Raw genomic sequence first — 26,166 nt, 5'->3', positions numbered from 1 at the left:
ATTGTGCTCTGCAAGATTTTTTTTTTTGCCAGTTCTGGGACTTGAACTCAGGGCCTGGGTACTGTCCCTGAGCCTCTTCGTGCTCAAGGTTAGCACTCTACCACTTGAGCCACAACACCACTTTCAGCTTTTTGTTTATATGGTACTGAGGAACTGAACACAGGGCTTCATACATGCTACCACTAAACCACATTCCCAGCCCCCTTTGTAAGATTCTTACATGAGGGCATAGCATATGACAGTTGACCATCGTTCACACACGCAAAAGGAGCTGGGAAGGTGGCTCAGTGGTAGACTGCTTGCCCAGCATGGATGAGGCCCTGGGTTCGATTTCTCAGTAGCACATAAATAGAAAAAGCCAGAAGTGGTGCTGTGGCTTAAGTGGTAGAGCGCTAACCTTGAGCTGAAGAGCTGAGGGACAGCGCCCAGACATAGAATTCAAGCCCCATGACCAATAACAACAAAAAGAAAACACGAGTGTTTCAGAAATGGTACTGAAAATGAATATGACCATTTATAAATGACTGTGCATATAGCAAAGGAACTGGCTAAAAATGGAGGGAACTGGGAGAAGCAGATGGCAACTGTACAGTGTGGTAGGGTATAATGTCAGGTATTGATCAGTCAAACAGGCGGGAATATGGAAAAACAAAGCGATTATAACTAGTGTAGTGGGTACATTGTCATGGCTCATGGACTTTGACATTTTACCTGTGACCTTTAGCCCCCACTTTATCAAGCAGAATGCTCTCCCCCTCCAAGTGAGCTCAGAAAGGGTAACTTAGCTTACTCAATACTAACTTTTCCCCTTTAATGACACTTTATTTTTTAGCTGCAGCTGAACACATTTTAACCCCCCTTTGGCAAAGTGTCCACGGGATGCGTTCATAGGCCCTCAGGCCTCTTCTGAGCTTGGGGGCCACTGCGTAGGTCAGCTGCGCCCCACAGGGTTGGCCCACCCACTCAGTAGCTTCTGCTTTTCATCTTTGTTTTGTTGCCTTTGGGAGATTTTTTTTGTTTTCATTTCTAGAAGCAGGAATCATGGCCTCATCTGCGTTTGCTAGTGTGCTTTGTGTCTCAGGAGTGGGGCTTAAACTCAAGACTTTGTGCTCGGGGCTGGGAAGGTGGCTCAGTGGTAGAGCGTTTGCCTTGCATGTATGAGGCCCTGGGTTCGATTCCTTAGCACCACATAAGCAAAAAGAAAAAAGCCGGAAGTGGCGCTGTGGCTCAAGTGGTAGAGCGCTAGCCTTGAGCTGAAGAGCTGAGGGACAGCGCCCAGGCCCAGAGTTCAGGCCCCATGACCGGACCCAAAAAGAAAAAAAAAAGACTTTGTGCTCCTGGCTGGTGCTCTACCACCCAACATTTTGCTGGTTAATGGACAGTCTTGAGGACTTTTCTGCCTGAACCTGGCTTCAACAATCCTCAGATCTCAGCCTCCTGAGTAGTATTACCGTGAGCCACCAGTACCTAGTTGGTTTTACTTTTTGACACTACAGCTTGCTAAGTGGTCCAGGCTGACCTTGAACTTGCAATCCTAACCTCTGCCTCCCAAATGCTCGGATTACAGGCAATGCCTCAGTACATCTAGTTTCTGCTTCATTAATAAATCCAAGCTGTTGGTTTACTTTCCATGATTTATACCTTTAAAATTTTCCTCAAAACCAGCAAAAAACAGATCTGATAAATACCCTCATTTTTTAAAATGAACATTATTAATGGCAATTGATAGGAAACACAAATAGCTCAACTTATTTTTTAAAGTCTATTCACTTGTAACAGGAAAAAAAATATGCAAGTTTAAACTCCAGAAACGTTATTTTCCCCCAGTCTGGCGAAGAGCAGAAAGTTCCCTACCCTGTGTCTGACTCTCCCACGCTCTTGTCTGCTGAGGCCCAGTCAGTAGCACCTACCGTCACCCCACACACCCCTTGACCCAGGAGCCCAGTGCTGGCAGCCCCTCCTGCAGACACACTTGCCAGTGGGAAACAGCCCACAGCCATGGCTTATTGCAGCAATGGATGTAATTGCAAAGGACGGGAACAAACAAAACATCCCCTAATCGGAAAAAGTCTGGGTAAGAGAATTAGAGTAACCCACGCATCCATATAGCCCTTAAAAAAAAAAAGCAAGACGGGGGGGGGGGGCTTTCCCAGTATTACCACAGAACTCTTCAAAACACTCCAAGTTAAAAACAAAAAAACAAGGAAATGGGGATGAAGCAGCCTCTGGGGAGGGAAGTGTGCAGCTGGGGTGGGGCACTGCGCCCAGTTCTGAGTTTTGAACCCTGTGAATACATTATTCAGAAGAGCAGAATTAGAATGCTTCCACATACTGAAGCCTTCCTTGTTATTAAGGTTTGTGGCTTGGCTCCAGCTAACTGAGCGGCTACACACTGTCCTGCGGTACATCCTGCCTCATAGAAGTCAGTGGAGCAAAACCATGGCCATGTCTACCACAGTGACTAGACCAAGCCAGGCTGGAGAAGCACAGGGGCTCCCAGCTTGCACTTCTGCCTGCTGCCTAGAGGAGGCATTACAAGACCTGCCCTGGACACGCAGCAGTGGCTTGGGAGCTTTGGGGCCTCAAGCAGCTGACCAACAAGGCAAAGAAGCAGACAGGCAGGAGTAAGTTACATAAAATAGAAACTAACTTTATTTCTCTGGAAGAAGCAGATATCCATAGCGGGGGGCAACTTTGGCGATGGGCTGGTGGGAAAACATGGAATGGCACAAAAAAAGAGTTGGGGTCTAACAGGAAGCACTGGTATCTTTCCAGGGCAGCTGCCTCCTTGGTCTCCTTCCAACCCTAGGGCCCTGGGCCCTGGTCCCTGCCAGAAAACAGTCTGGCACCCACTCTCTGCTTCCCAAGCCACCTCAGGCTATTTCCAGGAGCAAGAGCAAGAACAGCCAAGCCCCCTAACATGTCCATGGCAAGGCCACAAGTCACCCCAACTGCCTGCCATACATTTCCTAGAAGGGGCCCAGCCCTGCGAAGGGCCCCCTGGGTGCTAGCCCCCCCTTCTGTGTGGCCAACACATCCTCCTGGTCCGGATCGAGCCTGGCTCCTGGTCAGTCTGACGCCCCTGAGCGGGGCCTGGGGCGGGGGGCACTCCAGCTACAGAGCAGCCGGACCCGGCTCTCAGTGTGCTTCACAGGGCTCTCCCCACCAGCTGGCTGGGACACTGAGGGTGGAACCAGGTGTGCAGGGACAGCGCTGGGGAGTGAGACGGCACGGCGGGGCTCCAGCCCCCTGCCGCCATGGCCTCACTGTCTACTGGGAGCAGCAGGCAGCGGCAGGTCCTCCAGGCCCAAGTGGGGGGCGTCTCCCCACCTTGTCACATGGACAGGCTCAAGTGATTCCTTCAGGACAGACCTTCGCTCTCCAGACACCTCTCAGCGCCTGTAGGAATAACCAAAAGGTACAGCCATCATTGTGGGCTGGTTAACTGGGCTGTGGAACATGCAGTGTGGCGGAAGCGCTGTCGTCTAGGTGACATGCAAATGTGTTGGAAACTGGTAGTTCCAGACAGTGATTTGAGAACTTACTGTGCAATGGTAAGCTATCATGAAAGGTCCTGTTCCTTTTTTTTCTTTTCTTTTCTTTTTTGGTCCGGTCGTGGGGCCTGAACTCTGGGCCTGGGCGCTGTCCCTCAGCTCTTCAGCTCAAGGCTAGCGCTCTACCACTTGAGCCACAGCACCACTTTCGGCTTTTTTCTTTTTGCTAATGTGGTGCTGAGGAATTGAACCCAGGGCCTCATGCATGCAAGGCAAGTGCTCTACCACTGAGCCACCTTCCCAGCCCAGGTCCTTTTTCTTTTACTTTCACTGAGTTAATTAAAAGAGTACAACACTATTGTGTACTACAGGGATGATGAAGCCTGTTTCTGTGGACTTATGTCCGGGAGAACACATAACCTCCAAGGGTGCTGTGTGCCATCCACCTCATGATACTAAAGAGGAGGCCACATATACACACAGTGTGCACGCACACACGCGCACACACGCGCACACACACGCACACACACACACACACACACACACACACACACTGGGGGTTTGAACTCAGGGTCTCATGCTTATTAAGCAGGTACTCTGCCATTTGAGCCACACCCCCACCCCATTTTTGCTTTAGTTATTTTGCCTGGGCTTGGCCTCAGGGCAAGGCCTTCCTACTTATAGCCTCATCATTAGTCAGGATCATAGGCATGTACCACCATGCCCACACAGCTTATGGACTGAGATGAGATCTCAATAACGTTTTGCCTGGGCTGCCCTTGATCCTCCTGACCTCTGTCCCACACCTCCCAAGCAGCCAAGATCACAGGCATGAGCTTTGCCATTCGGCTCTATATCTTATAATACAAAGTTTCATAGGAAAGAAGTAATGGATTTTTAGGGGGGTAGACAGTATTTTTAACAGACATTTGCATTTTAATTCTTACTTTCAATAGAAATAAAAAAAAAAAAAACAACTAGCTGGGTGCTGGTGGCTCACGCCTATAATCCTAGCTACTCAGGAGGCTGTGATCTGAGGATCGCTGTTCAAAGCCAGTCTGGACAGGAAAAGTCCGTAAGACGTTTCTCTCCAACAAACCACCAGGAAACCAGAAGTGGCGCGGTGGCTCAAGTAGTAGAGTGCTAGCCTTGAGTTGAAGAGCTGAGGGACAGCACTCAGGCCCAGAGTTCAAGCCCCATAGCCAACCAGAAAAAAAAGAAAAAAGAAACAAAAAAGAGAAGTGTTTAGTAAGTCCTCAGGCCTGCAGTGCTGTTGCAGGCACTGTGGAGGAGTTGGGGAAGTGGCCCTTCCCACCCGGAAGCCAATCCCGTCTTACTTGTTAGCTTATTTGGTTTTCTAATAAAAAGGGCTAAATGAGTTCACTTAGGAAAAACTCTTTCCACTTGGGTCTCCCTGGCCACACACATGCTGGGCTTTCCTACTGTGGCATTGCTGGGGCCGCCCCTCCTGGGACAGGGTGGCGTTCACTCACTTGTGGTGGGCAGGACCGCAGGAACCCAGAAGGTGGCAGCCAGCTTGCTCCAGGTTCCAGTCAAACATTTCCAGCACTTTGTGGCACTCCACCCGTGGCCGTAGACCTAGCCCAAAGAGCTGCTCCACCTGAGGGGCAGAAGATGATGCCATAGGACCCAAGGGCACGGGTCAGGGCAGAAGAGTCAGAGCCAGGGAGTGGGACTGGGAACAGCAGATCGATTCTCAGGGCCCCTGAATGCCAGGAGGTGGTACCTTCAGATACTGGGCAGCCCTCTGCACGCTCCAGCCGTGGCTCTGCAGGGCCGCCTGGCACTCCTCTGTGGTCACCCCATGCACCATGGCCTGTAGCTGGGCACACCCACCCATCAGCACCGCTTGGGCCCATTCCTCTGGGTCCCTTGGGCCCCTGCCCCTCACCTCGAGGCAGTCTGGCACTCACCATCTGGACCTTGTCTGCTGGCCGTCCAGCCTCTGGCCCATCCCCAGGGCAGCCCCTCTGTGGCAGCCGAGCAGTGGCCCTCAGGGCTGGTGGTCGGGCCCCTGGGTTGCTGTTGTTGGTGGAGAAGTTGGCCTTGGGGTCTGGGGAAGCCTGGGGCATTGGCCTAACGGTGGCAGTGGGGGCAGCAGGGGCTGGGGTGTTGGGTGGGGGAAGCAACAGGGGCACAGGCAGGGCAGCTGGCTCTTCGGGGCTCTGGGCCTCACGCAGAAAACGCTGGTAGCGCTCCAGGTAGGGAGGGCGCTCAGGCAGCAGATAGTAGTGGGTGTTGCTGACCTTCTTGCCATCTCGGACAATGGGCAAGATGCAGGGGCCAGCCCGTGGGCCGGGAGCCTGGATCACCTGGGGCGCGGCGTACTTGGGGTCTGAGGCAAAGCTCTGGGTGGTAGGCATTGTTTTCCCGGGCGAGCTTGAGAGGCGGAGTGACGGCGGGGAGCTGCCAGGCAGCACTAGGGGGCTGGGGGTCCTGGAGCCTTGAGGGGACAGGGGCTCCCGGGGCGGTACCCGGGGAGGAGAGGCGGGCCCAGGCCACCGACCTGGCTCTTCCTCACCCACGGGGGCTGGAGAGAGCTCCACACGTGGCCGCGTGGGCCGAGGGGGGATGGGCACCCGGGGGGGCACCTGCGGCTTGTCATCAGTCCCCGGGCTGGGTGAGGGCGCCAGGGAGCCAGTGGGGACCTGCAGCTGTCGCATACACTCCTGCTGCAGGGCCTGGAAAATCTCTGCGGTCTGGGCTGAGTTGGGTGGCTTGCCCCCACCCTGGGGTGGGAGGAACAGGTTGTCCTCCAGGGCAGGGGGCAGCGGTGCCTGCTCGGGCACAAAGGCGTAATTGGTCTCGCCCTGGCTGGGCCCAGCAGGGAGCCCTGCGCCCACCAGGGTGCTGTTGATGGAGCAGACCTCGAAGTCATCCTCGTCTTGAGCCACATCATCATAAGCAGGGGGTGGAGGCAGTGGGCGTGCATCCCAATCCACCACGGGTGTGGGGTGCAGAGGTCGTGGTAACGCTCGCGTGGGGCTCTGCGGTGGTGTCTTGTCCAGCAGGGAGCAGGCATCCATGGCCAGCTGTGCTAGGGAGGGCGCACAGGGCCGTGGCACGGGGACCACAGGCTCCTCCCCAAAGTCAATGAGCGTCACCTCACTCCCGCTACTTCGACCTGCCTTGGTGCCAGAGACGCGGGCAGAGGGCTTTGCTAGCCACAGCCCTCGGGGCAGACCTGGCTTCCGCAAGCCCAGCCTCTTGAAGTCGCTGGACAGCGGGTCTTGGTCTTCACTCACAGGATCATAGGTAGGTTCTGCAATTTAAAAAAAAAAAAAAAAAGGAGGCCCCAGGGAGGCAGGGTCAGGCAGAAATGGGGGACAAAGCAAAGCAGGGTAGGGGAAAGAAAGTAAACAACTCCCTCTAACCCTCTACTGCCAAAGCCCCCACAGGTCAGTCTGAAGCTGCCAAAATGGTCAGTGCACAGCCGACCTCGATTACACAGGAGGCCAGAACCTACTGCCTATCCTGAGTCCTCAGTGTAAGCTAGCCAAGTCCCCACCTCCCACTCCTGCCTGTCTCTGATGCTCCTTCCATTAACACAAGACCCCAACCCTTGCTCCTGGGCCATTAGTAAGCCTTCACCTCCCCTCCATCATGGCGCACCATTAGTGCAGGCATGGGAAGTGGGAGCAATCCTCAGAGAGAACTGAACTACTGACCAACTGCAGCCAAAGACTCAGCCTCTGCAGACCCAAAAGGGTGCGAGGCAGGGCCTGGCCCCAGCACATCAACGTTCAGGTGGGCATCAGGGCCATAAAACCTGTTCCAGAAGCCCGGGCTTCTGAGGGTGTGGAGCGGGGAGGCAGGCATGCCGGGCCAGGTCAGCAGCAAAAGCTCACAGCACACACCGGCTTCCCCTCCCACCCAGTCAGCCAGTGGGGCTCTGTACCTTGCAGGAGGAGAAGAGAATATAGAGGAGAGAGAGGGCGGGAGCAGGGGCCAAGGCGTCCTGAGCAACCCCACTTACTCTGAGTGAAGATGGCAGGCTGAGGTGGGCGAGGTGGAGGCTCCCCTGCAAGAAAGGCCATGCGGACGGGGAGGAGAAGAGAGTAACAGAACAAGATAGAGGACCAGGGAGGGAGACAGAGCCAGACAGACGACAGCAGTTTGGAAAGAGGGAGAGGAAGAGAGAAGGGGGAGAGAGAGGTGAACAGGAGTGAGCAAATGTAAAACTCAGACTGCAAATGAGAGGCGATGGGGCAGCAGGGTGGGGACAACTGTGTTCCAGAATGAGAGGCACAGGATCGCAGAGGTGGACGAGGCTGCTGGCTGAGATACAGCCTGTGGGGTGGTTTTGGCTCAGGGGAGAAGAGCAGGATTAGGGGGAAGTGAGGAAAGCCAGGATCTGAGCATGATGGTGAGTAAGGTGGGAGGAGGAAGCTGAGGTGGGCTGGGACCATGCAGGACCAACCCGAGGATGCCCTCCTCGGCGGATACAGCTGCCTCTGCTCCCACCCCAGGCCCAGCTGGAGCCAGGGACACAGCTGTCCCACCTGCTGCCCTCACCCAACTGTCCCCAGAGCAGAAAAGTAACCCCAGGCTGGCCCAAGAAGACACTGCCCCATCCTGGGTAGCCAATGAACCAGAGACACCCGAGGGTGGGAAGGCTCTTACTTTTCACTCTTCCTAGATGCTGGGAGGCTCGGGAGGCGCTCAGCTCCACGCTTAGCAGGTCAGGAGGGTCCATAGGGTTCCCCAGATACAGCCTGTGGGGACAGAGCCAAGTCAGAAGGCGGAGCAGAGCAGTGAGGAAACATCTGGCACAAGTGCTCAGCTATCCTGGGTGTGAGGCAGAACGTGAAATCCTGAGTGTGTGCAGGGGACAGCGCCATGCTTCTGACTCCTTCCTCTAGATGCAATTCCTCTGCATGTCTCAACGGTAACCAGGCCAGTGCAAGGAAAGGACACCTGACCCCAAGCTGAAAAGCCTAGGATTTCAGGGGGTCTCCAACTACACCACAAGCACAAAGCTTATCCCTGACAACCCCACAACAGCCCAACCCATGCTAGCCACCCACTTGCTAGCCCACTCTCCTCAGCCCTGCAGACTCGGCTAAGAGGCCAGGGACAGAGGAGGCAGGAGGCACTCTCTGTTGAACTGCAGGAGGTGAGGATAGCTAGGACGCCTGCCCTGCTCCCCACTCACTCCAGCCCCTGTGCCAACTGTTAGTATCTGAGGCTTAGTCATTGGGGCTGATTAAAGCCCGGAAGAATGGGGCTGGGCTGGCCACAGCATGCCAGGAGTAGGGCAGAGGGCGCCAGCCTCCTGGAGGGGCCTGCATTCTCTTGCTCCAGCTTTCACGGGCCTTCACCTGGTCTGTGGGAGGCAAGGGACCCAGGCCAAACCTTCCAACAGCCTGGTGTTTTGGTGTATGGGGCACAGAAGGTAGGGATCTGGCAGGAGAGCTCCCCAGGGGGCTTCCTTAGGGCAGGTGGGGCATCTAGAAAGTGCCTGGTTCACCACATGCCCTCCAGTGACCAACCTTTTACTTAAAAGGAACTGCGAGGCCCGCCCAAGCAGAGGGAGCTCTGCTGAGGAATGTGGGGTAGTAAGGGACTGTGCCACTTGTGTATAGCCTGTTCACAAGGGCTCCCCTGGTCTGGGAAGCAAGCTCCTCCTGCTTGGGCTGCATACAGATGTGAGCCTTCTTGACTCCACATCTGTGGAGCTCACTTCTGTGGAACTCTGGGACCACTGATGAAGCCTTCCTCCTGAGCTGCGAGTCATCTTCCCAGTGTGCCAGGAGTGGTGATGGCTGGAGCCCTGGTGGCTTTTCACCAAAAGGGAACGAGAGACCATCTTGGAACCTTCTGACCCATTTTTCCTACAGTGAAAAGCTATGGATCAGAGTCCCTCGGCCTGCTGCTGTGGCAGAGGAAGCTCAGGGAGGGAAAAGAGTGAGGACAGCCCAGACTGCCTCATTCCCAAAGTGGCCTGGCAGTGACAACCAGCTCCCAGTTTAGGATCTGCTCCCTGGCCTCTACACTTCCGCCCTATTCTGCCTCCACATCCTATTCTAGTATGTGGGCTTCTGGAACAGAAAAATGCTAAGAGAAATGAATATATGCAGAGCTAGAGGAACATGGTGAGGGCAAAAGGGAGAGAAAATGCAGCAAGTGACTTTGCTTATTCATGCCTCATACACCCACAGACCTAAGCCAGAGCAAAAGCATCACCACATTCTGCCGCTCCTCTCTGCAGAGCCTGTTTGCAGTGCTGGCTTCTGAGAATTATTAACCCAGCACAGCCTCCAGTGCGACACCAGAGTACTAAGTAAGGCAGATATCGCAGTGAAAAGAATGAACAATGTGATAGTACAGAAAAACCAATTCCATCTGGTATATGAGTGAAGTGGCACACAGGAAAAGGATTTCAGAGGACAAACTGTAAGCCCCAGAGTTGGCAGACTGCAGGGAGAGGGAAGTGGCCACATGGAGTTGTGCACGTGTGCATGGCTGAAGCACAGGGCTGAGTATGTATGAGTTTCAAGGTATGGCACAGTGGTGCTCTCTGCAGGGGACCGCAAGTACCCACCCACAGGAGGGACACAAGATGTCTTCTTTTTTTTGGGGGGGGGTCCGGTCGTGGGGTCTGAACTCTGGGCCTGGGCACTGTCCCTCAGCTCTTCAGCTCAAGGCTAGCGCTCTACCACTTGAGCCACAGCACCACTTCCGGCTTTTTTCTTTTTGCTTATGTGGTGCTGAGGAATCGAACCCAGGGCCTCATGCATGCAAGGCAAGTGCTCTACCACTGAGCCACCTTCCCAGCCCCCAGATTTACTCTTCAACCAGGTTCCAGGAGTAGTAAGAGATGCAGGAGACAAAGGAAGTACCATGGACTTCAGTACTAGGCTTGGGGCCACTCCTGCATGTGGACCTTCGAGTTGTGGAGGTGCCCTCCCAGTGCTCCACGGAACAGGACTGCAGACCACGGCCATTGCTACCCTGCCATTTCCTTGGGATCAGTCGTACTCTTGCATTACAATGAGGAGTGCAGAAGGGAACTCAGAGCTCCTAGTCTGTCTGGACTGTGGGTCTTTCAGTCCTGACTCTGCCCGCAGACAAAAACCCTGTGCTGACACAGTCTAACCTATGATCTAGGCCCAGGCAACAGGCAAAGACCAGAGCAAGAAGGACAGAACTTTCTCCTGAATACTCCATATGCCCCAGGGTTCTGACAGGCTATAAGGCTTTGCCTGACAATGGGGGAGACTATTGGAGGGCTAAGGCACAAATGGTGACAGTCTCATGCTGTTGTGCATTTGTGGCACCAAGCTGCCTGCCCTCAACACCACCTCCTCTTCCTTACTTTATCTGTACCACACCCGGAACCATACAAAGAGCCTCCTCCAAAACACAGCCAGTCAAGAGAGCCTGACAGGGATGGAGGAAGAGGCCATGTCTGAGCCACCTGAGAAGGTGTTAAGGCCTAGCTGGGGTGGCAGACCATCCTACAGACCCACAGTCAAACCCCATGAGTAAGCAGCCTTTGGGGACACGAAGGACAGGGCAGGGTTCCCATAGTTGCCTCTTGGTAAACAGGCCCAGCCCACCACCAGACATAGATACCCTGTCATTACTCCCTGCCTTCAGGGAGGGAAGGGCAGGAAAGGAAGGAAGAAGAGAGTGCAACACCCTGAGATGGGACAAGATCTATCTAAAAATAGCAGAGCTATTCCAAGAAGGAAGAGAAAAGGTCCCCACTTCACAGAGCTGTCCATGAAAGCTGTGGGGCAGTAATGTCCTCCTGGCACAATGGACCCTGCTGCTGCTCTCCTTCACCACCACCAGCTGCTCAGTGGCTCCCATCACTCCTCTGAAGAGTGGCATACCCTTTCCTCTTCCCAACAATAGTTCAGTTCCTCACACAGATGCCTCCTTGGGACTACTTCTGAGAGTAAAAGACACCTGCCCTCATAACAGGCACATCCCAGGCAGAACCCCAGCCGGTTCAAAATCATGCAGCTACTAGAGCATAGGAGTAGATCCAGACCCACTAAAACAGCAGTTTCCCCAGGTAAGACTCAAGCAATCGTTCTAAGATGACCAATGCTCCGCCTTCCTGCCCACATGTGCTCAGTGGAGCTGAGATGCCTGCAATGCAGAGGGCCTTCCACAGGCCTGCTCCTGCTCTAGCCATGCTGTCTCCTTGCCATGAACAGACCAGAGTCTCCATGGCAAAAGCAGTGACAGCAGTCACTGGATGCAGTGACAAAAGTAGACAGCCAGAACAAGGAGGCCCAGGGGGAGTCAGAAGAGGGCCCAGAAATTCCAGTGTGAACTTCCTACTTTCTACTGTTCTTAGGCCTCCTGGCAATAAAGAGAACAGAAAAGGGTGCCTGGGCTGAGAATTGCTCCTAAGGCTACACTTTGCTCCTGCCCTCACTAATGTCATCCAAAAATGACTGAATAATGATGCTACCTAAACATCTGGTGAAGAACCCCACACACACCAAGCCCCATCTCTGTGTCCTGGGGCCCCTGGCTGGAGGGACAACCCAGATACCTGATTCCTTCCTCTCTAGCTGCAACAGAGAGCAGAGGTTCCAGGGCCCAGCAAGCCCAAGTACTTGCAAATGGATTTAAAACTCTGGCTCCCAATACCACTTCGATAAAAACAACACAAAAAGGTAGCTAGCCGCACCTCCTCCAAAGAAGGCCCTTCAGGAAAGATTGTCACTTGTCCTTCTGAATGTGGACAGGACATCCTCAGCTCAGTTCATAAATACACTGCCTGGTTCTATGAGCAGCTCTGAACCTACAGAATCGATCAGAGCTGAAGACAAGTGGATGCCCAGGCTCTAGTCTCGGAAACATACCAAAGACAGCTTCAGCAAGAAAGAATCATCAAGAAAAGAGCACAGATAAGGAGAAAGCCAAGAGCCAGAGAAAAGAAACCCACATGGATAAACTCAGACCCAAGCATGCAAGAATAGAGCCTGATCTCCTGGAGACATAGAGACAGACTGAGGCAAACAAACAGAGCTATCCAGGGACTGAGAAGGCAGAGGAAAGCTCTAGTACCACCGACACACAGGCCCACTCCTGAAGCCTCACCGGCTGTTGTGGCCTCCTTCCCCTTACCTCCCACCTTCTGAGCAGCTCCAGGGACAGAGGGCAGACACAGTGGAGGAGGAGCCCTGTGAGCTGAACCACTGGAGCAACAGCCAGTGGTAGAAGCAGCAGCCTGGGGCTAACGAGTGCCCATGGTGGAAGGGTGGGACCAGGCACACCCACAACTGCCTCCCAGGAAGAACTGTTCCCCTGGCACCTCCAGGACCCAGAACGCTAGACACACACACACACACACACACACACAGAGAGAGAGAGAGAGAGAGAGAGAGAGAGAGAAGCTCCCGAGACACCCCAAAGGAACACAGGCTCCCTTGAGAGCAGGAGATGGGCGCTGGTAAGGACCTAAGGCCATAGGAGCCGTAAGAGAGCTGGTTAGGTCTGAGGCAATCTGGCCCAGAGGCAGGAATGGCTACAGATCCAGACTTCCAGCATAAGGATCTGCTGGGTACCTCTGGAGGAGATGCCTCCCTTAACCTGCCTCTGTCCAGACTTCCCCCCGAGCTCTGCACCATGTCTCCAGCCCCGTTCCTAGCCTTTCCACTCCAAACTCACACAGGCTGTTCACTGTTGTCTCTAACTCCCTCCCCCTATCACCACCAAATTCCCAAGCACACCCACCCTCTGCAACCTGCTAGAATGCTATTCCTGTCCCTTGTCATTTGGGCCCAATGTGAGGAAGCCCTTGTCTGAGACACACAGGCAAGCGCCACAGTAGTTGCTGCTGAGTTGTACACATGCAGCTTCCAGGGCCCACTCCACCAATGACTCAGAGGCTAGCCCCACTCACTAGCACCCAGGGGGCACAAGGTATAACTGAATATCCTCACAGGTATCACAGCCTGGTTCTGAGTCAGAGGAGGGGAGTACAGGGAATTCCCTCTGCCTCACTTTTCTTCCTGGTCGTAACACTCACCCCTTGCCCCAAAGGCATCCCCAGCTGTCCTGCCCCAACCAGTTCCTCCACTACCCTGGGCACTAGAGATAGGAAGTAGAGCCAGCAGAGGGCAGGGCTGAAGGTAGGAACTATGACTGCATTGCGGGAACCTCACTTGGGAGGTGCTGTTTTGTGCTAAGACATGCATTTCTAAGCAAGTCAGAGAGAGAGAAGTCCTTACTAGGAGGGACTGAGAAGCAAGGATGAAAGTGGGAAGCTCAAGACTGGGAAGCCCTAGAAGGAAGATGTGAGGCTCAGCAGGAAAGATGGAACTCTGACAAAAAGATGGACCTGAGTGGGCTGTTTTGGGGTTCTCAAAGGTATCCAACAGGTAGTCAAGAGTTCATATACTGGAGATTTGGGGGGCAGAGAGGATGAGAAGAGGAATGCTCAGGAATTCTAGTGTTTCTGCAGCTCCAGAGCTAGGCTGGGCTTCTACCTACTCTTCACAATGGCAGCCTGGCCCTATCCACACAGGCAAGGCTGAAGCCCAGTAGGAGAAGGTAACAGGTATGTTAGGCAGGGAAAATCCCATCTGGACAGCAGCGGGTCTTGCCTCCAGGCTCTCAGGAGCCTGACCAAGGCCTGTCACTCCTCACTCTGATGACACTGGTCCCTCCCATGGCAGCTTGTGGGCTGCTGTGAGAATCTTACAGGTAGAAGAGATCTCTGTTTCAGGGACCCCAGTACAGAGCAGGGCCCTACCTTCCCTCAATGACGGTGATGACATCATTCATCTGGATGTGCAGCTTGTCTGGTTCCTCAAAGTCCTGAAGGGCACGCATGTCGGTAGGCTGGGCCTGAGGGCAAAGACAGGTCACTGACCTTCCAGGACTAAGCCTCAGGCGGCCCCTTGCTTAGACCTGACCAGCTCCTGGGGGTAGACATGCCTCTCACCTCCAGCAAGAAATCCCGAAGGGCCACAAATGTGGGTCTGTCCTCTGGCTTGTGAGCCCAGCACTGGACCATGACATTGTAGATATCCTGAGGGCAGTCTTCGGGCCGAGGCAGGCGCTCCCCTTCTTTATCAATCTTATGCAGAATCTGCCGTGGAGAGGTGCAGTTACCGTTCAGCTCTTACCTTCTTTCTGGCCATCTTATAACTGGGCAGCTGGCTGCATGCTTGTCCTCCAAAGAAAAGATCTTCTCTTGGGGAGGGTCTCACTCTTAGCTCTTTAGACCCTTATTTGTCACATGTGGGGCCTCAGAACAGGTAGATAACAAGTGGAAAGGGCAACAAGAGTCAGGACCCCTGACTCACCAGGGTGACCTATCTTTACTCAGCTTTCCATAGGTCATGAAGACATTGGGAATGTGGGAGATGGGAGTCCACCAAATGAAAGTAAGCTCACACAAGGCCAGCTTGGGAACCAGGGATGGAATTACCCCTACCTACCAACAGGCAGTGCATCCCCAGCCTGCTCACCTGGCTACCATTGAGGCCAATCCAGGGCTCCTGGCCATAGGTGAACATCTCCCACAATGTGACTCCAAACATCCAGGTATCGCTGGCATGGGAAAAAGTCCGTGTCTTCAGGCTTTCAGGGGCACACCTAACAGAAACAAGAGTCAGAGAAGGCCTCTCAAGGACTTCCCACCTGCTTTAGCCCCCAGTGGATATAAACTAATCATTCAACAAGCATTTACTGTTGCCCTGTTTGCCAGGCATTATTGAGGGCCATGGTGAGGAGCAAAAGGGACAAGACTTCTTGACTACATGGTATACAGCCTTGCAGAATATTATCTATACTCGGGTCCTTTATGCAGCCGGGATGGGAAGAGAAAGGAGGAGTTTCTCAGCCAAAGAGCAGGAAGAGGAAGATCAGAAGACTTCAGGACAGAAGAGATAGACTGTTCTCTATCTAGTATGAGGATGACAATTCCAGATTTGGGGAAGATCCCAGGATTTGGGTCATTTCAGCAGGAAGGTGTGGGTGGGAATTTCAGACAGGGCCTGAGGAAGAACCGAAATACAAGGAAATAGTCTCACTAGTTTTCCCCCAAATCCACCCATACTTGCTGTGGTTTTTCCACCTGAGTGAACGAAGAAATGTTACTACAGTAATGCTAGAAAGGTCTCCCCAAAGGTGGGTTGAATGCAGAGTGAGGAGTGAGCATCCTGAATGCAATCAAAGGATCTATCATGCCACTCAAAAGGGACTGGCTCAGGCCAGTCACTCAAGATCCCTAAGCCACATTCTCCACATCTTTGAAATGGGAACAATAACCTGTGCACTCCATAGGGTTGTTTTAATAGGCTATAATAAAAAGAAAAGTGCTGGGGCTGGGAAGGTGGCTCAGTGGTAGAGCGCTTGCCTTGCATGCATGAGGCCCTGGGTTCGATTCCTCAGCACCACATAAACAAAAAGAAAAAAGCCGGAAGTGGCCCTGTGGCTCAAGCGGTAGAGCGCTCACCTTGAGCTGAAGAGCTGAGGGACAGCGCCCAGGCTCAGAGTTCAGGCCCCACGACCGGACCCCCCCCGCACCCCCCCAAAAAAAAAGAGTAAATCTGGTAGTCAGAAGAGGCCCAGCTCCAGGCCTGCCAGCAGAAAGAGACAGGCAAGATGGTATTGAGAGAAGCGCACGGATTCTGTAGAGGTAATGACTAGGTTAGAACCCCGAGTCTGCTGCAATCATCTGACAAGACATGTCACTTGTTGGGACGTGTTTCTTTATTTGTAAGCTGTAGAGAAAGTTGCCTGACCCACCTGGGGAGCTTAGGAGAAGACTGTGAGCAAACAGCCAGGCCCTGTTCAGGGAGTGGCAGGTCATGGAGGTACTGATGGGGGTTGGAGGATACTGACTGCCCCAGGCCTTACCCTTCACACTCCCTTTCTGCTACGGTGACCAAGGTGATCTTGGTCTGAGAAGAGTCTCACTCCCAGGGACTCTCCTAGACCTGGTGTTCATTATGCTCTCTCTGTCAAATAGAGCTGAGAACTATTGGTGGCGTGGGCAGAACACACGGACACTGTGTGTGGGGCCCTTCCCTCGCAATGTGGTGACCTCTGTGGCTGGCCTGTCAGCCCAAGACATCAGCCAGCCCCTCCAGAACAGCTTTATCCATACGGGACATGGCGACAGCGACCCCCGCCACTGCTGGGGCTTCCCCGACAGGATTGACGAGTGAGTACCCAGAGGCACTAACCTAACCGAACCCTTCCAGGGCTTCCAGAACCGCACACAAGTTCTTGCAGTTCCTCATCCTCATCTCTGTCTCCCCCCTGGAATCCATTTTTCACTAGTGTGTCCACCGAGTAGGTTAAATTTCTCAGTGCACTTGAATTAGAAAGTGCTGCTCAAACCAAGCACTGGTGGCTCATCTCAGGAGGCTGAGATCTGAGGATTGCACTTTGAAGCTAGAAAGTCCATGAGATTCTTATCTCCATTTAATCACCAGAAAACTGGAAATGGAGCTGTGGCTCAAAGTGGGTAAAGTGGTAGCTTTGAGCAGAAAAGTTCAGGCAGACCCTATGACAGACAAAAGTGCTGCTCTAAGTAGGGGATACAAACAATACTTCTGAAGGGCTGGTCCCAAGTCTTTCCCAAGGCTAATATGCAAGGGGTGGTTAGATGGGTCTGGTGGTTTTTCCAAGTGGGAGTCGGACCTCACTGTGGCAGCTCCTAACCCCAATTTTGCTGATAGTGCAAAGCCATCAGGCAGATGGGAAGGTGGCTCAGTGGTAGAGTACTTGCCTTGCATGCCAGAGGCCCTGGGTTCAGTTCCTCAGCACCACATAAGCAAAAAGAAAAAAAGCCGGAAGTGGCACTGTGGCTCAAGTGGTAGAGCGCTAGCCTTGAGCTGAAGAGCTGAGGGACAGCGCCCAGGCCCAGAGTTCAGGCCCCACGACTGGACCCCCCCAAAAAAAAATTACCCAGGGGACCCTTTGCCGTATCAGTTAGGGAGCACAGCAGGACTTGGAGGGCCCCTGACTTCATCAGCTTGGAGAGAGTAACCACAGCACAGGCAGGAGGAAGGGTATACCTTCAGGTTGCTCCCTGCCTCTCTATCCCTTCCTACCCATCACACTCACCATCTTCATGGGTGGTGTGAGTACCACCCCATAGAGACGAATAAGATTTCTGTGGTCAAGGGAATGCATGGCATTGACCTCCCGGATGAAGTCGTCCATGGCCTCTGGCTGGCTCAGCACATCAGGCTTCAGGCACTTCACAGCCACACTCACCTGCCAGAAGTGGGATTTGCTAGGGGTTAGGACTCGCCTGACCCCCAACACTGAGCCTACGGGCTCCTCCTTCCAATTTGCCTCTAACATCCTTACCCAGGGAGTTTGAGGCTGCAGGCCTTACAATCTAGATAGGGCTGACCCAGGTCTATGAAGTATATGAAGTCACTTAATTGTGCCCCTTAAGTTATATATGTCACCCCCAAAGGAAGTTTTTTTTAATGTAATACACCACAGAAAAAGGATAAGACTACGATTAAAAAATGTTATTTCTAGCTGGGCGCTGATGGCTCATGCCTATATCCCTGGCTACTCAGGAGTCTGAGATCTAAGACATGGTTCAAAGCCAGCCTGGACAGGAAAGTCTGTGAGACTCTTTTTTTTTTTTTTGCTGGACGTGGGACCTGAACTCTGGACCTAGGCACTGTCCCTCAGCTCTTCATCTCAAGGCTAGCACTCTACCACTTGAGCCACAGTGCCACTTCCAGCTTTTTCTGTTTATGTGGTGCTGAGGAATTGAACCCAGGGCCTCATGCATGTAAGGCAAGCACTCTGCCACTGAGCCACCTTCCCAGCCCATCTGTGAGACTCTTAACTATAATTAATCACAAAACTTTAAGTGGAGCTGTGGCTCCAGTGGTAGAGCACTAGCCTTGAGCAAAAAAGCTCAGGTACAATGTCCAGGCCCTGAGTTCAAAAAACAAACAACAACAACAACAACCAAACAACAAAAACACAAAAAGTTATATCCAAATTCTGTTTCCTAGCAAAACCCCTGGGGGTGGGAGGGCTGAAGTGCTCACTCTGCTTCACCCAAGTAGTAGGATTATAGGTACTTTCCAAATAGTATCCAGATTTTTATACTAAGTGAATTATTTTTTACTTGAAAATAAAACAAAGTGCTTAAAGCTGAGCATGGATGAGGGTGAGCAATTCTGCAACCCTGCCCCCACACAGAGGGCAGACGAGCCTCTACCACTCTCAGAGTCTACCCCGCCTTCCCGGTGGCTGCCCCAAGCCGCAGAGCTTACCGTTTTCCCCGCAGGGGCATCCCACTCACCCCTGCGCACCACACCAAATGAGCCATCTCCTAGCTTCTCCAGGAGGCGCAGGTCCTTTTCCCCAATGAGGCAGGTGAGGCTCTGCAGGGCCCCCTCACCTGCTGGGCCACCAGTGGTGGGCAAAGGCTTCTGGAAAGTGCTCTGAGAGTGATGAGGGGGAAACTCAGCCTCCAGCCGCTTTCCACTGAACACCTGTTTGAAGGCAACCAGGGGCCAGATGGAACTCAGGGCTCCAGAACCAATCCCTCAGTGCAGTCACACCCTACTGGGTCTACCTCATGGTCCGCAGCTGGGCTCATGTTATCCTGACTTTGCCAAAGTGCCAGAGAACAGCCTGGTGAGCAGATCACACTTCTTCCAGAGCTTACCCCAACCAGGAACCACAGCCTCAGTACAGCCTCATGTTGGTGCCAGAAACAGCCTGTGCCTGCAGTACCCTCAAATTCAGCTACAGGGACAAACCCAGGCAAAACCCTCTAGGAACCACTTCCCCACCCCCGGACTGGAGTCTCCTTCCCATCCTCCATTCCACTCTCCCCTTCCTATACCCGCTATCCAGCCCAGACTCCTGCCCCTAACCCACAAAGGTGGAGTAGGAGACTGAGGGGCCCTCCACAAACACCTTCCTGTCCATTTTTAGCCTTGGCCCCTTCTCTGGTTTTAACCATTTGGCGCTGTCTGTCTCTACCCTCCCCAGGGAGTCGGCTGCCCTTCATCCTGCCCAGGGGAGAGGATAATTTTAGTCTGAGGTTGAAGAGTGAGTGTGAGTGTGTGTATGTGTGTGTCTGTGTGTCTATGTGGTACAATGAAGCTAGCCCTTGCTGGAGAAGGGCCTGGAAAGACAGCTGGGTTTCTGGAGAGGCGCCTAGGGCTGAGGCCTGAGAAAGAAGGAAGACTGGAGGAGTTTCTAAGGCCTGGGCTGATGAAGGAGGGGACCAAAAGTCAAGGGGTAGGAAGAAGGGAACCAGGAACTGCAGAACTGACCATAGCAGTGGTCTGCTCACCTCTACCAGGGCACCAAAGCTACAGCTGCAGACTAGATCCCTTCCCCCACCTCCAAAGTCTCCCTAGAAGCTGGCTGAGCCTTATCTACATGCGCAAGGGGGCATTTCAGCCTAAGAACCGCTTCTTGGCTTCTTCTCCTTCCTTCTCACAAGTAACTGGAATGCCTCGTGTTTGCAAGCAATATTTACCTCACAAGGCCTTTCACAGCCATTATTTCAACAACCCTGCAAGGTGAGCTCTAGCACACTTTACTGAAGAAATGACTAGTTTAGAGAGGGTCACTGGCCATTCAGAGACCCACTGTGAGCCAGTGGAAGATCCCACTCACATACTGTTGCTCTCGCCTGACTTCACAGCCTCAACACACTCATCCTTCCCTAGAACCTGGGCTAGAGGCCAGCACTGTGTCCCCAGAAAAGGCCATAGGATCCCAAGAGACAGCCCCCTTGCCAGACTGAATCCAGGAAAGCTCTACTGCCCAATCCCAGTCCAGCTGTGCTGCCCTGCTCACCCTCCCCCCCACCCGAGGCCAGAAGTGGGGAGGGAGGCCCTGGCTGGCTCACTTCCTCTCCCATTGTCTTCCAGACAATGGGCAAAGTTCCACTGAGTCAGATCAGGGACTCTACACCACAGACCCAAATTTGGACAAGGTGATGGGGGCAGGCTCTGAGGAAGGAAGCTAGGCCTGATGACCAGAGAAACCTACACTAAAGAGAATGGGGGAAGGGAAGAAGCAAGTCAAAGGTGTCCAGACAGTCTCCACCACCACCTAACCCTGGACACTGGCCCAACACTCAAAGGAAGGCGCCCTTGTCAACGAGCCCCAGCTCCCTGTACGCCAAGAGGAGCTGTAAAGACCTCATTGCACACAGGCTGCTCACGTGTCTGTCTCTGGCAGACAGACACTTAGCTGGGCAGCGCAGCTCCACAAGTGCCCTGACTGATAAGACACTGGAGGAGGGAAGTCTATACAAAGTGCAAAGGAACATTGTGAGATTATACCTGTTGGGGAATGGGGGGAGGTTCCTAGCCTGTGAGTGCACACGCGTGCATACACACACACACACACACACACTCTCTCTCTCTCTCTCTCTCTCTCTCTCTCTCCCCCCTACCTTGCTCATCCATGACTTGCGTTTGTACATAGCCTTCCTCCTCTTCACAGCCTCCCACAGCCGCCGCTGGCCTGCAAGAAGGAAGGGAATTTAGTGCTGTCAGGCAGTTCATAACACCTCAAAGAAGCTGTTGGCCACCCAGCGCAATGACACTAACTAAATCTATCTCAACCATCTTCACTGAGCTTCATTCAACCAGACAGTCATTGCATTCCACTTCTACGCAAATGGATGCAAGTGTGTAGGCAACAGTTCAACAACAGTGGTCAACTACTCCCAACTCTCCAGAAAAATTAAACAGATAGAATTGTCTCAATTTGAATTTTTTTTTTCCATACAAAGGTCTTATGTTACTAGCTTAAGGCACTAATTATCCAGGTCAAAAATAGCAAAAGTAGTGTCTAATTTGGCCCATAATGACCATGTTGCTATTTCAAATTGAATATATTGTAAGTTTCTAATGTCGTATAAAGAACATTTAATGTTAATGATGTTAGTAACTGCTTCTGGATGACAGTCATTACTTTTAGGATAAATATAGAGAAGTGAGTCCAACTGAGAATAGAATGTGCATATAAGATGGGTACCAGTGACTTACACCTGAAATCCTAGTTACTCAAGAGGCTGAGATCTAAGGATCACGGTTCGAATCTAGCCTAGGTAGTAGAAAACTATCTGTGAGACTCTTATCTCCAATTAACCATTCAAAAACTAGAAGCTGCTCTGTGGCTCAAAGTGGTAGAGAGTTATAGCTTTGAGCAAAAGATACTCAAGGGTTAGGCCCTGAGTTCAAGTCCCATGACCACCACCACCAACAATAACAAATGTGCATGCTTTAGCAAATCATCTGAGAGTTTTCTCTTCTGTAAATCTCTGGCATTGACTCTAATGGTATTCAGAGTGATTAACAGAACAGGTTTAATTCCACACTTATAAATGTGAGGAGACAGAGAAAATACATCCTATAATTTCTGATCAAGCAAAATGGGTAGGTAGCCAGAGCTTTAAAATAGACTCCATTCTCCTCAAATTCCAATTCGCCTTTACAAATATGAACTGTTCGCAATATGCCCATTAGCAGCATCCACTGTGTCTTCCTGACTCACTCAGGGGCTCTAGGATACTCAGGCTGCTACCCCAGAGAATCACAGGCCCAGGAAGGGATTCTTCTATGTGTTAGGCCACTTGAGCATACAAAGTAAACGGTCAGAGGCAAAAAGACAAGCAAAGCCCATGCCCCACCTACCAGGCCGGCCCATGCCGATCTTTTCCAGGTCCTCGTTCTTGACATATTCAAAATGGGATAGGCGAGTAACATTGAGGTCATCGCGGAGCCGCAGGAAGTACTGCTGTAGTTGCACTTCAGACAGAAGCTCCAGCAGCCAGCCTGTGCCCTCCTCTGGCTGCATGCTGCTGCTTCCCAGCCTCTGTAGGGAGGAAGAGAGGCTGAGGGACCAAGGGATACAGGGAGGTGGCAGGGTGAGCTGGCCCTCAGCTCACCCACACCTACCCTACAGCTTCCTGAAAGGACTCAAAATGCTGCTTGGTCCCCAAAAACAACTGTGTCCACTTCCCCCTATTCTTATACCAGCAAAAAGGGTAGACTTAGGGCGGCTGAGATCTAGCCTTGGTGCCAGAATAATCAGGAGTCAGGTTCTTACTCCCAAATCTGTGATCTACAATTGAATGATCTGATATTAACCTCATGCTTGCGTTTCTCATCTGCTCTTAAAGTCTCCAGGAGTCACAAGCCCTTTAAAAACTGAATTTAGGCCAGGTACCGGTGGTTCACACCTGTAATACCAGCTACTCAGGAGGCTAAGATCTGAAGATTGCAGTTCGAAGCCAGCCTGGGCGGGAAAATTCATGTGACTCTTATCTCCAATAAACTACCAAAAAAGCTGGAAGTGGCCCTGCACACACACACACACACACACACACACACACACACACACACGTGCCCTCCTGCCCCCAAATTGTATTTAAAACTATCAATTATCTCTCTAGAAAATGTACATGCTCTTACTTCCAAACTTTTAAATAGAAACCTGGTGGTGGAGGGGGTGGTTGGTGTCTTGGAAACCCATCTAAGACAGGGTTCCTCACATCATAGAGACCTCACAGAAAGACCGAAGTCAAGCTCCTCCCAGTGCCTGAAATCACAAGAGCCTTTCCTACTCAAAAGGCCTTCAGGGCTACAAACATAAAGGAGAGAGGGAGGGGCGTGGACCCAAGCTGGCTTTCAAACCCCACTATCAATGGGTACCTCACTTGTTGATAGTTGTCACAAGAGATTAAGGCTCAGTGTTATCAGTGCTTGCTATTTTTTCTATACCAAACATCTAAATTCATTGAAAATTTTGCCATTAATTTTTAAAATGATATATGTATATGTTAAAATATTCAAAAGGTACATAGAAGTCTTATTCCTCCTTCTATATAACATCTCTGAAGCCAGCTGTTAATAATGTCATTTATGTGCCCTTTGAGACTTTGTTTTTAACCCCACAAATAGTACACATTACCCATAGTACCCTGCTTCTCATTTTCATCTTTCTCCTGCTATCAACAAATTCCAGTTTGAAATACACAGAGGGGGTGACTTTGATCAAGACACTCTGAATGCAGCAAGGACTTGTGAAAATAAAACCCCCTTGTCTAACTAATTCTTTTTGTTTGTTTTGTTTTGGGTTTTTGGGGGGGTTTTTTTGTGCCAGTACTAGGACTTCAAATCAGGGTCTTGAGCTTTCTTTTGACTCTTTTTGCTAATAGCTGGAGCTCTACCACTTGAGCCATACCTTCACTTCTAGCTTTCTGCTGATCTTGTGTCTCTATAATAATTCTCTCTCTGATTGCCTGCCTGTACTCACTTTGAACCTCAATCCTCAGTAGCTAGGATTGCAGGTATGACCCACCAGCACATAGTTTAATGCTAGTTTTTAAAAGGACACACACACACACACTGTGCTGGCAAAACAAAACACATCTGTAGACCACAATCAGCCAATGGGTATCAGTGAATGACCTCTAGCCTACACCCTCATGGGTCTAGTAGTACTTTCAAAGCTACTATCAGACATCAAACCTATCCCCATCCAAGTTAGACATCTCACATCTGAGGGCTTGGTCAGACACTTCTGACCCTGCCTTTATTTCCAATGAGGAAGACCGATGTTGGGGAAAAGCCAGCTATTAGGTTATGGGCCAAGTGACTCCTTCTCCACCTAAATATGGCCTCATCCTCAACTCTCAACACAGTTTAAGATGTACTAAAAGGAATGGGCACCAACAGCACAGGCACAACACATGTTCCCAGTGGTGGCCAACACAGTGCCAGGAGCTCAGAGTTTACCGTCAGCTCAAGGCAATACAGAGAGTGACAAATGGGAACAAGAAGCCCTCCATTTGCCCCCAAGCGCTAGGCCAGGCAGTTGGGCCTGCTGCCCAACTTCATTTGGGTTACATAAGGGCTGCATATCCCACTATGGAAGTTTTGGTTGTTGCAATGTATGAGGGAGCATTAATCACACTGAATGGGTGACTGGAGGAAAACATGAGTTATCCTGCAATCCACAGGACAGTCTCAACCACTATCCCAAATACAACCCAACTTAATGTAGGTGACAAACTTGTTTGTAATCATCCAAACCTAGATTCAATTTCCATTTCACATATGAACAACAAAATATTTTTGTAGTTTCAATATAAACTGAATTTTCCTGGAAAAGAACTATGTATATACATTGGAGAGAAACTAGACTTTGTTTTAGAACACAGCACAAGTCTATTATTTGGATGATTGTCAATGAAGGCAATCCACCCTTATCTGAAAACATCCCTTGAAGATGGTGCCATTAGCATCTGAGGCTTTAGCATCTCACTACTTTCATATGGTATCCAATGTCCTAACACACTACAACCTCTTTTATTTCTCCAGTTGGCATTGCAATGGCTTTTTGACTATACACAGTTAATGTGGACATTCCTATTAATTTTACTTGTGAAACAGCAGAGAAAATAGAATACTTCAAAACTGTACTCTATGCCAGTTCTAAATATTCCCTGCATTCCCTTACTTAACCTAAAAAAAAAAAAAAAATTGAGGCAAAGAAGGGAGGCCACTGCTTTTCAGAATAAAATCCAAAGGTGCACTATGAAAACCACTGGCCATGGGGCAGCTCCTCCCCTCAGCCCGGCCAGGAGGAGCCAGCCGGCATTCCCTCCATTTCTGCCTTGCCCCTGGGACAGTGACCCCACTAGCTACATAGGGCTCCACTTCCAGATGGGCTCAAGCAGTCTACGGGTCTTCTCCTCAACCCCACCCCGCAAATCCCTGGGTTTCAGGTGCTACTTTTGTCCTCCTGTGGGCTCTAGAAAGCAGCTTAAAGCTATGTAGGCCCTGGATGGTCAAGGCTAGGAAAACCCAGAGGCCCCTCCCCTGGGGCTACTTAGAAAGCACAGCACACAAGCTAACAAAACACGCTGCTCAGGGTATGTGTGGGAAGACTGGGAAGAACACTGGTCTCCTGGTGAGGAGAAAGGAGTCAGGGTTCCAGTCCTGCCTGTACTGCTAAGCCAGGGAGGCCCCAGACAGACCACCTCTCCTCCAGCTCCCATTTCTTTGTCCACAAAGTACACAGCATTGCTGCAGCCTCCACCAGCTCACTCAGTCAGTCGCCAATTCAGCATGTGCCTGAACCCCAGCACAGCATGGTGTGCGTACCTGTGTTCGACCATGTGACTCTGTGGCTAGTGTGGACACACACACACATAACCTGGCTCCTGCAGCTCCTGCATACATCTTCCTAACACACATGGTCATGAATAAAGCAGCTGGAAAGGAAAGGCCAGTCAGCCCACACTACTCAGTCAAGCCCTCAAGGGAAGAGTTTCTCAGCCATCCCCAGTCCAGCTCGGCCCCTCACTAAAATATGGGGGCTGAGGGGCTGACCCAGTCCCCCACTCCACACTCACTGTGTACAAACGTCGCCGCAGTCTGGCCAGGAGAGGAAAGGAGAGCTCTAAGCCAGGGAACCGACGCGCTACCGGCATCTCCACAGAACCAAACCTCTGAGCAGGTCACTGTGGCTATGGCCTACTAAGTGACAAGCAAGAGCCTCAGCTCCCGAGCTTTGTGCTCTGCCCGAAGGCCAGTTAGCTTGGGGGCTGTCCCAGGAGTCTCCAAATCCCACACTGGTGTGGAAAATAGGGCAGAAGAATGGATGGTCTCCTTTGCTCTGTGGTAAGGCTGGCTAGGCTTTCACA

The 26,166-nt window shown here is 51.8% G+C and overlaps 1 protein-coding gene across 1 annotated transcript; it reads right to left on the bottom strand.

Annotated features, from left to right (window-relative positions):
* Window positions 1-4,983: 4,983 nt before the first annotated feature.
* Tnk2 (tyrosine kinase, non-receptor, 2) lies at window positions 4,984-25,954 on the bottom strand. The gene is made up of 12 exons (XM_013019315.1): window positions 25,876-25,954; window positions 22,148-22,328; window positions 20,902-20,972; window positions 18,752-18,973; window positions 17,555-17,720; window positions 16,353-16,371; window positions 14,960-15,086; window positions 14,431-14,577; window positions 14,239-14,333; window positions 8,139-8,230; window positions 5,429-6,777; window positions 4,984-5,115 (listed from the first exon to the last, which is right to left on the bottom strand). Exons 1-12 carry the CDS (start codon window positions 25,951-25,953, stop codon window positions 4,984-4,986), a joined length of 2,679 nt encoding a protein of 892 aa, XP_012874769.1. The 5' UTR covers window position 25,954.
* Window positions 25,955-26,166: the final 212 nt, after the last annotated feature.

This window comes from Dipodomys ordii, unplaced genomic scaffold (assembly GCF_000151885.1).
Source record: "Dipodomys ordii isolate 6190 unplaced genomic scaffold, Dord_2.0 Scaffold45, whole genome shotgun sequence".
NCBI classification, from domain to species: Eukaryota; Metazoa; Chordata; class Mammalia; order Rodentia; family Heteromyidae; genus Dipodomys; species Dipodomys ordii.
This window is presented reverse-complemented; position numbering and strand designations above follow the sequence as displayed.

Coding starts and splice junctions, on each gene's coding strand:
- Tnk2 (XM_013019315.1), bottom strand. CDS start 25,953: ATGCCGGTAGCGCGTCGGTTCCCTGGCTTAGAGCTCTCCTTTCCTCTC. Junction 18,974..20,901: donor GCAAGTCATGGATGAGCAAG/GTAGGGGGGAGA, acceptor GCCTTCAAACAG/GTGTTCAGTGGAAAGCGGCT. Junction 14,334..14,430: donor TTCGGGATTTCTTGCTGGAG/GTGAGAGGCATG, acceptor CTTTGCCCTCAG/GCCCAGCCTACCGACATGCG.